The sequence below is a fragment of the Pyrenophora tritici-repentis genome, chromosome 8 (assembly GCF_003171515.1).
Source record: "Pyrenophora tritici-repentis strain M4 chromosome 8, whole genome shotgun sequence".
NCBI classification, from domain to species: Eukaryota; Fungi; Ascomycota; class Dothideomycetes; order Pleosporales; family Pleosporaceae; genus Pyrenophora; species Pyrenophora tritici-repentis.
Window position 1 is genome coordinate 565667 of NC_089397.1, and position 14442 is coordinate 580108.

The following is a 14442-nucleotide window of genomic DNA, read 5'->3' on the forward strand; positions in this document are numbered from 1 at the left end:
GTGGTCAGGGTGGTGGCCAGCAGTGGTAAACACGCTGACGAACCCTCGTCCACCGGTCTTGTGCGATTAGTATGACGGGAAGGGGCGAATCTGCTAGCTGAGGGCAAGATGACCCCAGAGATGGCCCTGGTCCTACAAGAGGATCATCTGGACGCTAGCCGACACTGCTCCTCCTCAACCGGGCATTGTCCTTCTCACGGACGTCTCATATCATGGTTATTAATGGCAGTAAGGGTGGTTGGTACTGAGAGATGAGATACCCATTGAATCAGGAGGTGCTGCTACTCTGTACTTGTCGTGCGAAAAATGTCGATTCCTTTACACACGTTCACTGGAGTCTCTCTGTAGTTCTGGTGGCTAGCAATATCAAAAAGCTGTGATCTTCAAGGTCTGAACAAGAGAGTGAAGACATGTATCCTACCAATACCACCATCCAATGTCATAACAATATCTAGAATCGACGGACTGACCCCAAGTCAACGTTTGGATGCGGCTCTGCCCTCTTCAATGGTGCATCCAAAGTGCGAGTAAAGTTTGAACGACACCATCCTCGGTGGCCACGCAAATTCCTGGGCACTTTGGAGAGAAGCCGTCCATTACTCAACCTTGATGCACTGCAATGCACCCTGAGCACATAAGAAAAATGCGGCAAGCAGTCCGACACAGCACATTGTGACGTTTGCTGCATGTTGCATACGTAGCCGCCGACAGTTCCTAATAAGCTGCAGCGCCAGTGCACGGTACAAAGGCAAGTTTCTGCAAGTGATTGCTAGGCTACGGGTAATCATGCGCACTCCAGACTATAGCTTGTCTACATCTGCACTACAACTGTATGCTTTTTGCTGCTGCCTGGCAGTGATCATCGCGTAAGGCGACCGGTCAGCATGCCTGAACAACTACAGGACACGCTGGCTGTCGCCTCCGCCTCACTGCTGCTTTTTCGCAATTGCAATTCCAACAAGGCGCATCCCTCTTCCCTGCCCTACTTTGTAGCGGGCCGAAATCAAGCACATCATGAAGAATTGGAACGGGCTGGACAATGCAGCAGCGCCGGTCAAGCATCCGAGGCCCAAGGTTTGGTGGCGTGCACTCTCTGCGACTTTCGTCACACTTGTTTGCTTTGCAGCAGTGGATGCAATATTTCCTGCATTGAAGAGCTGGAAGATCCCCTTGGTTCCGTGGATAGAACTTGCTTCGCATCATGCTGCTTTTGAGTGGAATGAGGTATGTTTAGACATTGTTCCTTGAGTGTCGCACAGCGCACGTGTTTTCGGACCCACCATGCGTCTTATCTTACCACATCGAATCACATGGCTGTTCCGAGTTGCACGGCAGGTGGTTACTTTCATTGCTTGATATTCTTTGTTGTACAAACGCTGTGTGCGTCCTTTATGGAGAAAACGATCGTAACTGGTGGGCTGAACTTACATGCGGCTACCCAGCACTGCAACGACATGGCCGCTTTGTCAACCTGCGCGGCCCACAACCCCAGTTTTAGTCATCAAAGAGCATATTGAGACCATCTCAATCCGCAGCACTAGCCATTTGGAAAAGAAAACTGATCAAGCCCCCAGATAACGGCGACTGAGCACTTGGCGTTCCACAAGTGCTTTGATGGCTTTGAATGTGCGAAATTGAGTTTACCGCTGGATTACTTCAACGACAGCTATCCCGGCCATACCGTTAGTATTGCCATCACAAAGCTACCGGCTGTAGTTCTTGTGGATGATCCACGATATGGCGGGCCCATTTTGCTGAATCCTGGTGGACCAGGAGGCGCTGGCGCAGCGTTTGCACTTACGACGGCAGAATCGGTGCAGGCCATTGTAGATCATGGCCTTCAGCCTGAACACGCGCCTGCCGATGCAAGATACTTTGACATAATCGGTTTTGACCCTCGAGGCATCGGTTGGACCGAACCTGCTGCCCGGTGCATGCCCGATCAGCCCTCGGCATGGTCGTGGAATCTACGGGAAACAAACGAAGGTCTTATAGGAAGCTCAGATGCAGCTCTTGGTAGACTGTGGTCTATGACCCATGCGTTTGGAGCATCTTGCAAACTGGCTGAAGAAGACCAGAATGGCCCGGATATCAAGCAGTACATGTCGACAGCGTCTGTTGCCAGAGACATGCTGGAGATTACCGAAAGACATGCTGAGTACGTTGCAAAAGAGCTAGCTCGCAAGACTGGTAATCGACGTGATACCAAATACGTTCCAGGAAAAAGCAAGCTTCAATACTGGGGATACTCGTACGGTACTTACCTTGGCTCAACTTTTGCCTCCATGTTCCCCGAGCGTGTCGGGCGCGTCATTCTCGACGGAGTTGTCAGTACATACGACTATGAGAACTCTCTCGGAAACGGGAGTCTCACAGACACTGAAAAGGCCATGAAATCCTTCTATACCTTCTGTTACCACGCAGGACCTGACAAGTGTCCCTTGGCAACCGCAAACTCCAGCGTTGCAGACATAGAACAGCGTTCTCAGAAAATCATCGATTCCCTATACCACGACCCTCTCGCCATCATATCTCCACAAGGCCCCGACTTCCTCACATGGTCTGACCTCAAAATTCTCATGTTTACGTCCGTCTACCAACCCCGTCTCTTCTTCCCAGCACTCGCCTCCCTACTCTCAGCCATCGAAGCCGGAGGCGGCCCCGTCATCGACCAATTAGCAGACGCCTACCACTACACGCACGTCTACTCATGCTCCGCCAACGACTCCTCATCCCTCGACATCCTAGACACCGTCGTGCCCCTAACGGCCGTCCTCTGCGGTGACGGCATCGACCGAACCGACATGACCAAAGCCGAATTTATCGAGTATTGGAAAGACATAAACACCCTGTCCTCCACCGGCGGCTCCTTCTGGTCCATGTTAGCGATGCGCTGCGCAGCCTGGAAAATCCACGCAAAATACACGTTTGAAGGCCCTGTTGGAGGGGAAACTTCACACCCCATTCTTTTCATCAGTAACACTGCTGATCCGGTTACACCCTTGCGTAGCGGCCGCTTAATGCACAGCTTGTATCCCGGCAGCAGTCTTTTGGTAAGCGACCATGCGGGTCACTGCTCCATTTCCTCGCCTGATCCTTGTCTGTTTTCGCATGTGAGGAGGTACTTTCAATCTGGCGTGTTGCCGCGAGATGGGACGGTTTGTGTGCCGCCGGCTAGTCCTTATTCGCTCAATTCGACGGATCCGAAGTCGCCGTTTTATGATCCGGAGCTTGGGAGTGGGAATGTTAAGACGCTTGGAGACAAGGATTTGGGGCGTGAGGAGCGGCGTCTGCTAAGTGACGCGGGGTTGAGGTTGCAGAGGGATGTTGTGAGGAGTGGAGCGTTTGGGTTGAATGTGCCGGATGGTGAGAAGGGGAGGGTTGTAACGAATTTGGCAGTGGATCTTCATTGGTAGAGTGCTGTATTTTGGAGGGAGAGGATAATGAGCTGTATGTATGACTGTGAGAATAGTTTTGCAAGTACACTCACGTAGATAAACCACTGGATACATTGCTTCAACTTCTTTCGCTTCGCTTCTCTCGAAACGACAAATATATCACTTCATCACATTATCACAAACATGACAGATTTAGACACGCTAATACCAGCAGATCAAGGGAATTCCATGGAGACACAATCCAGATGACTAACAAAAGTATGCATTGCAAGATCTTATCAAACACGTATGCAGGGACGCTACCTGGCGTCTGATCATTAGAACAAACATGCCACCTCGCTAACAACGCTCAAAAGAAACATATCCAAATGTCCATCTCACCCATCAAAACCGGCTCCCCATGCCCCCAAAAAACTTCTTCAACGCAACCCCGTGCTCCTCCTCCCCCCTAACACTCCTCTTGACCTTATTCCCCAAAATCTCAATCTGCCTCTCATACTCCCACTCGGGCGTCTCGGCGCCCCTCATCCCAATAAACCTCGCAAACATCCTCATCTTTACCTTCAACCTCTCCAAATCATCGAGCTTACAATCTTCAGCCAGATTCTCACCCTTTTCCAAAAAAGGTTGCTGCCAGTTCATCGTGGCCGGGTACTGGTATGTGAGGGCTGAGATGTGCGATTGTGAGTAGTAGGCTGCTAGGGCGTCTAGTTGGGGTTCTGTGAGTAGGAAGAGGGAGAGCATGTTGCGTGGGTAGTCCGGGGCGGGAAGACCGGTTTCTACATGTACTATGGGTGCGATTGTTAGGCGCATTTGGGAGATTTTTTGGGCCAGGGCGGGGTTGCGGGTGGAGAGGGACATTTTGCGTGGGATTGGTGGGAGCCGGTTTGCTTTGTTGATGCCGTTTTGAGTGCTCATGCGGTGGGTAGGCATGGAGTCTTGTTTGTGGAGGACTGGTTGACTTGCTTCCTTCTCTGCCCGGTTTGGTAAGGTTCTTCTTCTTCTTCTTCGAAATTTTGCAGAATGGACAGAGGTAAAAAGTTTGTGCTGCAGAAAAAATGGATTGCGTTGCGGGTTGTTTGCAAAGGGGATAAGTAGCCAGGACTGTGCAGCAAAGCGGGCAGGGTTGGGGGTCGGCTGGCAGTATATAAAGAGGTCACAAACGCACAAAGGGTGTGTCAGAAGATAATGGGCATTGTTGGAGATTTGTTCTTTGTTACGACATTGCGACGCCTAAGACATGGTGTTCTGGCTCCAAGGCTCTTCTTGTGAAGTGTAGAATCTTTGCCTTGCTTCTGTCACTTGTCCATTGTATTCGATTGAAGAACGAGAGATTGCCGCTACACAGTGTTTGGGCATTTCACTGTGGAGGTGATCTTCGGAGAAGGCGGGGACTGATCGTCCTTGTTCGAGATGTGGTGGCTTGTTCGCTGACATACTGATGCGCTGGCGGATCTTTCAGAATCAGAATGCGGCTGCGCATATCGTTTCAGATGCGATCAACAAATCTGGTAGAATCTTGCTGGCCGAAACGGTCTCTTGCCTTGTCTGTAGAGGTGAAATTTTGGTCTTGGTGAGGCATCTGTAGTCGTGTAGTAGACAATGTCTCAAGCGTCGAGAATGGCTTGAAGAGACACGTCGCTGTCGACGCCACCGATGGGCTCTGTATTCTTCCAGAACTTGCTCAGATGTCGCGCACCGCTTTGAAAATGTCAGCTTAGCCTCTAAATAACCAGGCGCTGTCTTACCTGTCGCAAAGAATCGTGACAATGCGATGGCCAGGTCCCAACGACTTTGCAAGCTTCGTGGCAGCGACGCCTTCCACGAGTCAGCTTGGTCTTTTGCTAAACACTTTAAAACTTACAATTCACAGCACTAGAACTTCCAACGAAGATGCCGTCGTGCTCGACTAACCAACGAGCCATAGATATCGCTTGATCGTCAGTGACTCTGATTGCATCATCAATCAGCTCTCGACCGACGTCGAAGTTGTGCGTCACCCTGTTAATGCCGATACCTTCAACAATCGTATCAACTTGATGTCTCCGCCGTGTTCCTTCTCGTTCTTTGGGGTCGAACATGACACCGTACTTGACCCTGTTGAATAGGCCGCTACCTGGCGGGTCTGCAAGAACGACCTTGATATCAGGTAGCTTTGACTTAAGAAACAAGGCGACACCAGAGATAGTACCTCCAGTACCAGCCCCACTAACGAATGCATCCACACGATGTCCGGTTTGTTCGTAGATTTCTGGTCCGGTGCCTGTGAAGTGCGCGCGCCAGTTCGCTTCTGTCTCGAATTGATCGGCAAATAGTCCTCGTCCTGGTTTCTCCGAACTAGCAGTATGTTCTTCCGCCCGTGATCGTGCAAGATTGACGAATTGCTTTTGGTCTACGATGGGTGCTGGCCGTACTCTTTCTACTTCAGCACCGAGCTTCAAGAGGAGATCGGACTTTTCGATTGCCATGTCGTTTGGCATACAACTGTCGCTTGTCAATCGGGATGCCCTAACATCATGTGGACAACTCACATGTGCGCTTTGTAACCTCGTGCTCTGCATATCGCAGCTAGTGAGATACCAGTGCTTCCTACCGTACCTTCGTAGATAGTGTCGCCAGAATGTGGGATGAGAAGCCCCTTTTCTTCTGCCTGTTACTGTGAGTACTTGGTCCAAAATGCAGCATCTTTTGTAGTGTCTGATCCTTACCATTTCGATGATGCTCAAAGCAACTCGGTCTTTTGGACTATTACCCGCTCCGTTCAGAAACTAATCGTTCGCATCAGCAAAATAACCATGAAATTGGCCCATGGTCACTACCTCAGCTTTTGCGAATATCTCACATCCCGTGTACTCTGAAAGTGACTTTATCTTGATGAGCGGAGTGTCGCCTATGCATCCTTCAATGCCTTGTTTGACATTTCCTGTGCTTTCTCCCAAAGAGCTCTCAAGCTGAGATATTTTCTTTTTTAGAGTATCCAAATCAGTAATATTTGCAAGACTCGACACTAATTTTCTGCGTTCCTCAAGAGATAATTTCGAGCCCGCATCTTGATTCTCTAATTTCGCAAAATTTTTGTTGTATGTAGTTGTCAAGGCGATGCCTAGTAGAAAAGCGCCTATAATATAATATCTCGTGTTATCGAACATTTTTAGGAGGCAGAAGTCTGAAATTATGCAGGTCGTAAGTAATGGTCGGGAAAGTGGAGATTTGACGATGTCCACCTCGCCTTGGCGGAAGTGTCCCGCAAAGCTCACCACGTGCGTTCGCGCAAGTCTACCAAAGTTCCCTCATTATCGCGAAGCTTTCACGACGCTCACCATTGGCGTCAATGGACTCGCCTCTCGTCGCGCAGCTTTTCCGCCAGCTGTTCTCGCACCGAGCATCGCAATGTCTTGCCCGCGGAGGTCGTCCAACTCTCGCAGCTGCCCGCATACCACACCACCAAAGGAGAGGGAAGGCCACACGATTGGGGGAGGGGGAGACGAAGCGTGAGAGCAGATGGACTCCAAGAAAGCATGCATTTCCGCAAGAGAGGACCGAGGAGTTTGAGAGATATCCAATGGTTACGGCGGACATGCTGCGGAGTAGAAGAGAACGCCCGCGGAGAGTCAAGATGCTGTTGCGAGATTTCATAGATGGTGGGACGACCCTCTGATCTGAACGGACTGCGCTAATATATCAGCAGATAGTCTATATAATCCAAACTATGGCTACTTCGCCAAGCAAGTAGTCATCTTCTCACCGGGCGACCCATTCGAGTTCAACGCCATGAGCTCAGAGCATGAGTTCTTCCAGCAATTACGGCACCGCTACACAGCCTTCGAAGACGAACTCGACTACCAAGAACCAAATGACTTACGCCAGCTCTGGCATACTCCGACCGAACTCTTCTCGCCCTACTATGGTGAAGCCATCGCGCGGTACCTCGTCGAAGACTATAAGTACAACTTCTACCCATATCACGATTTGAATATATACGAAATGGGCGCGGGTAACGGAACCATGATGTTGAACATTTTGGACTTCATACGAGATGTACATCCAGAAGTGTACGAGCGGACAAAGTTCAAGATTATCGAAATCTCCAGTCAGTTGGCCGACCTCCAACAAAAAGGTCTGGGCCACTCCGCATACGCACGAGGTCACTCGGACAAAGTAGAGATTGTGAATCGCAGCATCTTCGACTGGAATGTCTACGTCTCTTCGCCTTGCTACTTCCTCGCGCTCGAAGTCTTCGACAACTTCGCTCATGATGCACTAAAGTACGACTTTGAAACCGGCATGCCATACCAATCCCAAGTCGTCATCGACCCCCGTGGCGAACTCTTCGAACACTATTCACGCAACATTGATCCTCTTGCGGCCAAGTTCCTCAAGCGCAGACACGCTGCGTGTACGGCATACCCGCATCCGCTACAAGGCTCGCGAGTAATGCAGAACTTGCGGAGTTTGGTACCGTTTCGCTCGAACTTGAGTACGCCAGAGTACATACCGACAAAGCTCATGCAGTTCTTCTATACGATGTACGAGAAGTTCCCAAACCACAAGTTGGTCAGCAGTGACTTTCACAAACTGGCTGATTCGGTCGAGGGTATCAATGCGCCCGTGGTGCAGACGAGGTACAAGAGGCAGATGATTCCTGTCTCCACCCCTCTTGTAAGTTTTGATGTCGTAGCTGAATGATAGCAATCACTGACACAATTCAGGTCCACCAAGGTTACTTCGATATCCTCTTCCCCACTGACTTTGAAGTCATGGAACCCATGTATACCGCCATAACGGGACGCTTCGCCCGCACATATCTTCACGAAGACTTCATGGCCGGTCGAGCAGACATTGCAGAAACGACTACAAAGAACGGAGACAACCCGCTTCTGAGCTGGTACAAGAACGCAAGCGTCATGATCACCGTGTAGTAACACATACGTAGAGCTTCACCGGGCAAGGGAAGCATGTAGGAATACAAGTAGCAGCATATAATTCGCAGCTACTCGGGCTCTTGACCCTTCCACCTCTCCCTCACAGCGCTAACATCCATCTCGCACACTTGAGCATGTTTCAGCACCGCATGCGCCTTCTTAACAACCGGCGCATCAATCATCTTGCCATCCAATGTCCACGCCCCCCTCCCCGCCTGACTAGCCTTTTCATCCGCAATCACCACCCTCGCCGCCCACTCAAGTTCCTTCTCCCCAGGACTAAACGCCTTATGACACACAGCAACCTGACTCGGATGTATACACTGCTTCCCATTAAACCCCAGACCCTTCCCATTCAGACACTCCTCCTCTAGCGTCTTCAGTCCCTCGTCCCCCTTATAACTCGTGCAGACCAAATCAATCGTCGACGGCAACTCTGCCGCCCGCGCCGCCGTCGCAATCGCACTCCTCGCGTATAGAAACTCCATCAACGAAGGCGTACGCGTCAGACTCATATCCTTTGCAAAGTCCTCGGCTGCGAACACTAGGCCTGACAGGTACGGCGACGCAGCGCATATGGAGCTGAGATTCTGAATCGCCTTTGCGCTTTCTATCAGCGCTATTATACGCACTGGCTCCCTTTGTCCCTGTTTCTGCCCTGAAGTGTTACTTGGATGTCGCTCCGGACTCAGATGCCGTATCACGTCCGTTACAAAGTGCAGGTCCGCAGCGCTCTCGCATTTAGGCAGCATGATGGCGTCGAGATATTTGCCCTTGAGCACTTCCGTCAAGTCGTCTAGAGCGAGACCAGTGTCGACGCTGTTTATGCGTACGCACATTTCTTTTATGCCAGAGGGACGTTGGGTGGAAAGGATGGAGCGCAGATTTGAGCGCGCGGTGGCTTTCATGTGGGGGGCGACGCTGTCTTCGAGGTCGTACGTTACGTTGTCGGCATGCATGGCGAAGGACTTTTCCAGCATCTTTTTCGAAGAAGATGGCACTGTGGACGCATGTTAGTTGTTGCTGTACTTGAGACATTGGCTTGCTGCGCTACGGACTTGGGATGGGAGGAGAGGAGGAGAAGGGAGTGTCAATTCCATACCATACATGCACGCCCTACGAATAATCGGTGCAGCCATGATGTCTACAGCTACTTCAACCCTCAATCGCAAAACCACTAAAAACAATTGAAGGATACAAACTCTCAATCGCGATATACACACACCTCGGCGAAAGCCAACTATGACGTGCGGGGAAAACGCGGGCTCGCATGCGACAAGCTCCACCAAACGCCGATCGCCGACGCGTCTTCCGGGTCCCTGAGAAATGTAGCCACGTGAAGCTCACCCAAGCTCACATCCTGTCCCATTGCAACACAACAACCCTCCAACACAATCGCAAAAACGCAATGGAGCCCGCACAAACCGCTCCGACAGCGCCGGCACCTGGCTCGCTGAGCTGGCGTCTAAGCAGCCATCCTATTACACTTCTTACGTTTCTCTTTTTCCGCATCTGTATGTGCTATCTAGCATCTCCAGCACCTGCACCTGCACCCCAATTCCCTATCCACATACACTCCCCCAACTACCAAGCCACAACTAACACCCCCCTCCCAGCATCCCTAATAGTCTACCTCCTCGGCCTACGTCTCCTAACGTCAAACTTCGTCCTAATCTTCATCATCACCATCCTGCTGCTAGCCATGGACTTCTACTACCTCAAGAACATTGCTGGCCGGCGGCTGGTGGGCCTGCGGTGGTGGAACGAAGTCGACGTCAACACGGGTGACGGACGGTGGGTGTTTGAGAGTCTAGACCCGGAGACGGGCAGGCAGATTAATGCGACGGATAAGCGGTTTTTTTGGCTGGCGTTGTATGCGCAACCTGTGCTGTGGGTTGTGTTGGCGGTTGTGGCGTTGATTAGTTTGGAGTTTATTTGGTTGACGCTTGTTGGTATGTATGGATTCTTTGGGGTGGGAATGTAGGGATGGGGATGTTGGGATAAGAGAGAGTCATGTGGAGAGACTAACAGTTTTGACAGTCATCGCGCTCGTCCTTACGATTACGAATACGCTCGCCTTCTCGAGATGCGACAAGTTTAGCCAGGCCACGGGCTTTGCTTCAAATGCCATGTATGGCTCTGGTCTCGCGAGTAGTCTGGCTAGTAACATGCTGTCGGGCATCTTCAACAGACGATGATACACAACCAATGGCTCATGGCATTCTGGGTTTTACAAATGCCGCGGGAAGCGAGGAGAAGCAGAGCTGTATGACTAGTTGCAGCAGAATACAGGATTGTTTCATGTGGAGTCTATCGGAGTATTTATTATACCCTGTACCGATCATCTATTGACACTACGCATAATATGTCTACATTGCATTGCAGGACGCTATTTTTTTTAATAGCCCCTCTTTCGATTCACTTCGTTGATCAAATCGCCCCCACTCCTGTCTCTCTTGATGTTCTCGATCAGCACTTGGAATGCTCGATCAGCATAGACGTCTGTTGATCCACTACAATGTGGCGTGATGAGCACGTTTGGTGCTTCCCACAGTGGATCGTCTTTTGGCAACGGCTCCGGGTCCGTGACATCGAGCGCTGCACCACTAATTTGCTTCTGCTCCAAAGCAGTGATGAGGGCCTTTTGGTCAATGATCTGACCACGCGCAATATTGGCAACATAAGTACCCCTGGGGTTCGACTTGTGCAAGAGCTCAAACTCCTCAGTAGACAGGAGATGTGTCGTTGTTTTACTGCAAACCACATGTTAGCCATGTGCTCAAAGCGGGTATCAAACCTTTGACCGAAACCAATCAACCACTTACGTCAAAGGTACAGCGACAACAAGTAAATCAATTTCCTGTTTCAAAAACTCGTGCATGGCTGCTTTATCGGTTCCACTGTACCATGCACTGGGGATGCTACCATCAGGGTCTCCAGTACCAGGCACAATGTAGCCCACATCGCGCTTGGATTCGGGGGTTTTGCGGGGCGATGCAGTGTACGCTATCACGTCCATGGCCATCGCTTTTGCTACGCGAGCGACTGCATGCGTGAGTTAGCTTAGAACTACTGTCTCATGAGAGGGGAAGCGCGTGTGCAGTAGGAATAGAACGAGATGGTCATGACTCAGTCAGCACGATAGCTTGACCGGAAGTCGGATGGAAAAGAAAAAAACCAACAAGACTATGCGTGTGACATGTTGGAGACGGCTCCGCATCCGCTAACAAGTTCGCGTCGCCGGGTCTAGAGGAAGTGATCAACATACCTTGCCGTCCAATACTTCCGTACCCCAAAATCCCGACCTTTTTCCCGACTCGATCGCTAACGTTCGAGCCGTCTGCCTGATCCCAGACCTTCTTTTTCTGGTTATCGTATAGCTTCGTGTAGCTGTGACTATGGACCAAATCCATCATGATGACCCACTCTGCGATCTGGGGGCCGTGGACACCGTTTGCCGAACATAATGGAATCTCCGAGTCAGTGTAGATGGGATGATTGCTAACATGGTTGGTGCCTGCAGAATAGAATTGGATGAGTTTGGTGTGTGGGATAGACATTGGTGAAGAAGGAAGCCAAAAGAGTGTTGCCATGTAGTTTGCGCGTCGAAGGACATCTAGTTGTAGGGTTAGTTTCCAATGTCGTACACGGAGAACATAGAAAACATGTCAACGTAACAAGCCTTGTTGTATGCACTGATCGGTGACACGAATGCAGCCCCGTTGCGCCAAACGTGGTACGAAAACAACTACAACCATTGCGCGGACATGGTCACTTACCGTCAGGAACAACAAGTGACTCTGCATTTCCATTGCTATACTTGGAATGATAGTACTTTACTTCCACATCGTCGAAAGCCTCTTTCAAGGCTTTGATGCCTCTTGCTGCCCGCTCTTCAGGCCATGGTAGCGTGCACAATACGAGTTCCTTCTCTTTTGGCGTGCCTCGGGACGGAAGTTCTGGTCCGCCACCCATTGCGACCATTCTCGCGATGTAGCGTTGTGAGGTGGGGTTGATTGATCGCTGACTGGTGCAGAGAACAGGTTACGTAGTAGTTGAGGCTTGGAAGAAATGGCTACGCGTGATGGTGGAAGCGGGGATCTTGTCGCGGAGAAGTCCGCGTTGTTTGGTTACGATAACGTTGGTGGGGTAGAACAATTGATACGCGTACATAGTGGGTGGTCTTTCCTATTCTATACGTAATGACGTTGCGAAACATTCGGCCGATCACGCAATGCGAGGCTTGACTTTACAAACATTTTCGAGTCAGTGATCGTCCACGAACTTCATCATGGACGTTTGGAGAAACGACGAACAAGACATAGGAGTGCTCGCAGACGTTCGCGCGATGTCATAGCCAAATCTTGAATTGCTCTACTGTATTAGGGTGGTGGTAGTGCGTAGACGCTAGGTACAACTCTGGGGAGGACCTCAGTACCAAAGGCAATGCTATGACTAAGGAATGAATTGATCGAAAACTTGGAAATGGCATAATGTGGACATTCGGGATCCCATCACTTCCTACCACGCACAACCCAAGACCCCAAGGATAGAGCTTGAAGCTGACGCATGGGACAATGCTGGTGTGCAGGAAGTCACACGTCTGACTACTTCACGCTACTTACATCAGATAAAGAGGCTATATTGCATGTAGTGAAGTATAGCATAGGCGGAAAGCAGATGGGTGCGTGGTAACCCATTCAGCCGACAATACCCCACATTCTGATTACAGATCTCGGCTGATTTATGCGTAAGAACAATATACCTGGTGTGGAAGGGTATCGTGCACGAGAACGAACTAGGTGTCACAGATACACCACATGGATCTGAAACAGAAGTAGAGTGCCACGCAATCTAGCTGAACCTGTCAGCATGCAAGAAGCTTGGGAAGAATTTAGCAAGCAAGCAGAGGGTTTGGAGAGATATCTGGTCAGAGTGCAACAGCTGATGCTAGTGCTAGCAATAATGCGGGCAATTGAGCGCCCACACGTCAATGCCGAAGTTTCACGATACGAGGTCGAAACCTCTGACGCAGCCTCCTGATAAGACGCACATATGTAGTGCATTTATCGCTTAGAAAGTCTGCCCGACCGTCGACGAATGCCCTACACAACTTGGTGATAACGGCAAAAACTGAAAGCTAATAACAACTCCCGTCGCATAAGGGGGATCCTTTGACAGGACCAAGGAGTTTCGGATTGACCGTGCCGCACCAGTGCACGTGAACACGACACGGTCCGTCAATACCGCTGTAAGGCCCCAACAGCCATCCCCACCTTCTCTCTTCCACCCTCCGCCGTTGACAAAGTAAGCAGTAAGCCTTGTGGAAGGCGGATGCTGATTTCGCTTGCAACCAAATTCCCCCATTTCGCATCCTCACCCGGCCTCTTCATCTCGGTTGCCTTTGAAACATACAGAGCCGAGCCGGCGAAGGATTTGCCCTTAGCGTGCTCAGACTACTTTGAGCACCCTTGCCCACCTGCACTGAGGCCGTCATTTTATAGCCTAGATGCCCGTTCCTGCAGCTCGTGCCGAGCACGCGTTCATGCCTGCACCCAACGAGCGCATCATTCTGCCCTTTTGAGGCAGGGAGACGGTGATGTGGCCCCGCACATGGGAAGGGGATACTTCTCAATTCATGGGAATGCTCCGTCCTCTCAAGGCAGTCGCGTGTCTTCCCGTCGAACGCTGTTCTGGAAGACCAGGGCCGTCTTGTTGGAGACGGTAGCTAAGTAAGTGCCTCGGAAAATGTATCGCGCAGATCCCCAACTTCCCATGCGGCGTGAAATGTGCCTTGATTTTGGCAGCTGCAGATACTTCCGCGGCCTCTGGAGTCTCGAGGCCTGGCTGTGCCCGGGACTGCTGCGCATAAATGGGTCTTGGGCGCCTGCTCCTGCTGGGCGACAGGTACGGAGCTCGACGGAGGGCAGCGCAATGCAGAGGAACCACAAATCCCACCGGATGAGGGCACAAGGACCCAACGGCGCGGAGCATCACGGAGAACCAGTACGGCTCTATGCTGATTCGTCCAATGGCAATAAATGTCAGTGGTCCGGATGCGTCACGGAGTACTACCGAAACTTTGTCAGCACCGCAGTGTCGCTGACAGGGCACCCAAGGAC

The 14442-nt window shown here is 50.9% G+C and overlaps 7 protein-coding genes across 7 annotated transcripts; 3 read left to right on the forward strand and 4 right to left on the reverse strand.

Moving 5' to 3' along the window:
• Positions 1-1014: 1014 nt before the first annotated feature.
• Positions 1015-3416, forward strand: PtrM4_136640 (Abhydrolase-4 multi-domain protein; the record flags this gene model as incomplete). Its single annotated transcript, XM_001938272.1, has 2 exons — positions 1015-1224; positions 1575-3416. 2 exons carry the CDS (start codon positions 1015-1017, stop codon positions 3414-3416), a joined length of 2052 nt encoding a protein of 683 aa, XP_001938307.1.
• A 366-nt stretch (positions 3417-3782) lies between these two features.
• PtrM4_136650 (uncharacterized protein) lies at positions 3783-4331 on the reverse strand (the record flags this gene model as incomplete). Its single annotated transcript, XM_001938271.1, has 1 exon — positions 3783-4331. The coding sequence occupies one exon, from the start codon at positions 4329-4331 to the stop codon at positions 3783-3785; it is 549 nt and encodes a 182-aa protein (XP_001938306.1).
• A 674-nt stretch (positions 4332-5005) lies between these two features.
• Positions 5006-6109, reverse strand: PtrM4_136660 (CysK, Cysteine synthase; the record flags this gene model as incomplete). Its single annotated transcript, XM_066109309.1, has 5 exons — positions 5006-5099; positions 5147-5216; positions 5263-5882; positions 5930-6048; positions 6107-6109. The coding sequence occupies 5 exons, from the start codon at positions 6107-6109 to the stop codon at positions 5006-5008; spliced, it is 906 nt and encodes a 301-aa protein (XP_065960231.1).
• Positions 6110-6729: 620 nt separating this feature from the next.
• On the forward strand, positions 6730-8317 carry PtrM4_136670 (uncharacterized protein; the record flags this gene model as incomplete). The annotated part of the gene is made up of 3 exons (XM_001938269.1): positions 6730-7039; positions 7087-8057; positions 8108-8317. The coding sequence occupies 3 exons, from the start codon at positions 6730-6732 to the stop codon at positions 8315-8317; spliced, it is 1491 nt and encodes a 496-aa protein (XP_001938304.1).
• Positions 8318-8388: 71 nt separating this feature from the next.
• On the reverse strand, positions 8389-9459 carry PtrM4_136680 (CitE, Citrate lyase beta subunit; the record flags this gene model as incomplete). Its single annotated transcript, XM_001938268.1, has 2 exons — positions 8389-9320; positions 9423-9459. The coding sequence occupies 2 exons, from the start codon at positions 9457-9459 to the stop codon at positions 8389-8391; spliced, it is 969 nt and encodes a 322-aa protein (XP_001938303.1).
• Positions 9460-9728: 269 nt separating this feature from the next.
• On the forward strand, positions 9729-10518 carry PtrM4_136690 (DUF846 domain containing protein; the record flags this gene model as incomplete). Its single annotated transcript, XM_001938267.1, has 3 exons — positions 9729-9834; positions 9937-10272; positions 10361-10518. 3 exons carry the CDS (start codon positions 9729-9731, stop codon positions 10516-10518), a joined length of 600 nt encoding a protein of 199 aa, XP_001938302.1.
• Positions 10519-10718: 200 nt separating this feature from the next.
• Positions 10719-12304, reverse strand: PtrM4_136700 (SerA, Phosphoglycerate dehydrogenase and related dehydrogenase; the record flags this gene model as incomplete). Its single annotated transcript, XM_066109310.1, has 4 exons — positions 10719-11073; positions 11146-11365; positions 11589-11936; positions 12100-12304. The coding sequence occupies 4 exons, from the start codon at positions 12302-12304 to the stop codon at positions 10719-10721; spliced, it is 1128 nt and encodes a 375-aa protein (XP_065960232.1).
• Between the last annotated feature and the right edge of the window lie 2138 nt (positions 12305-14442).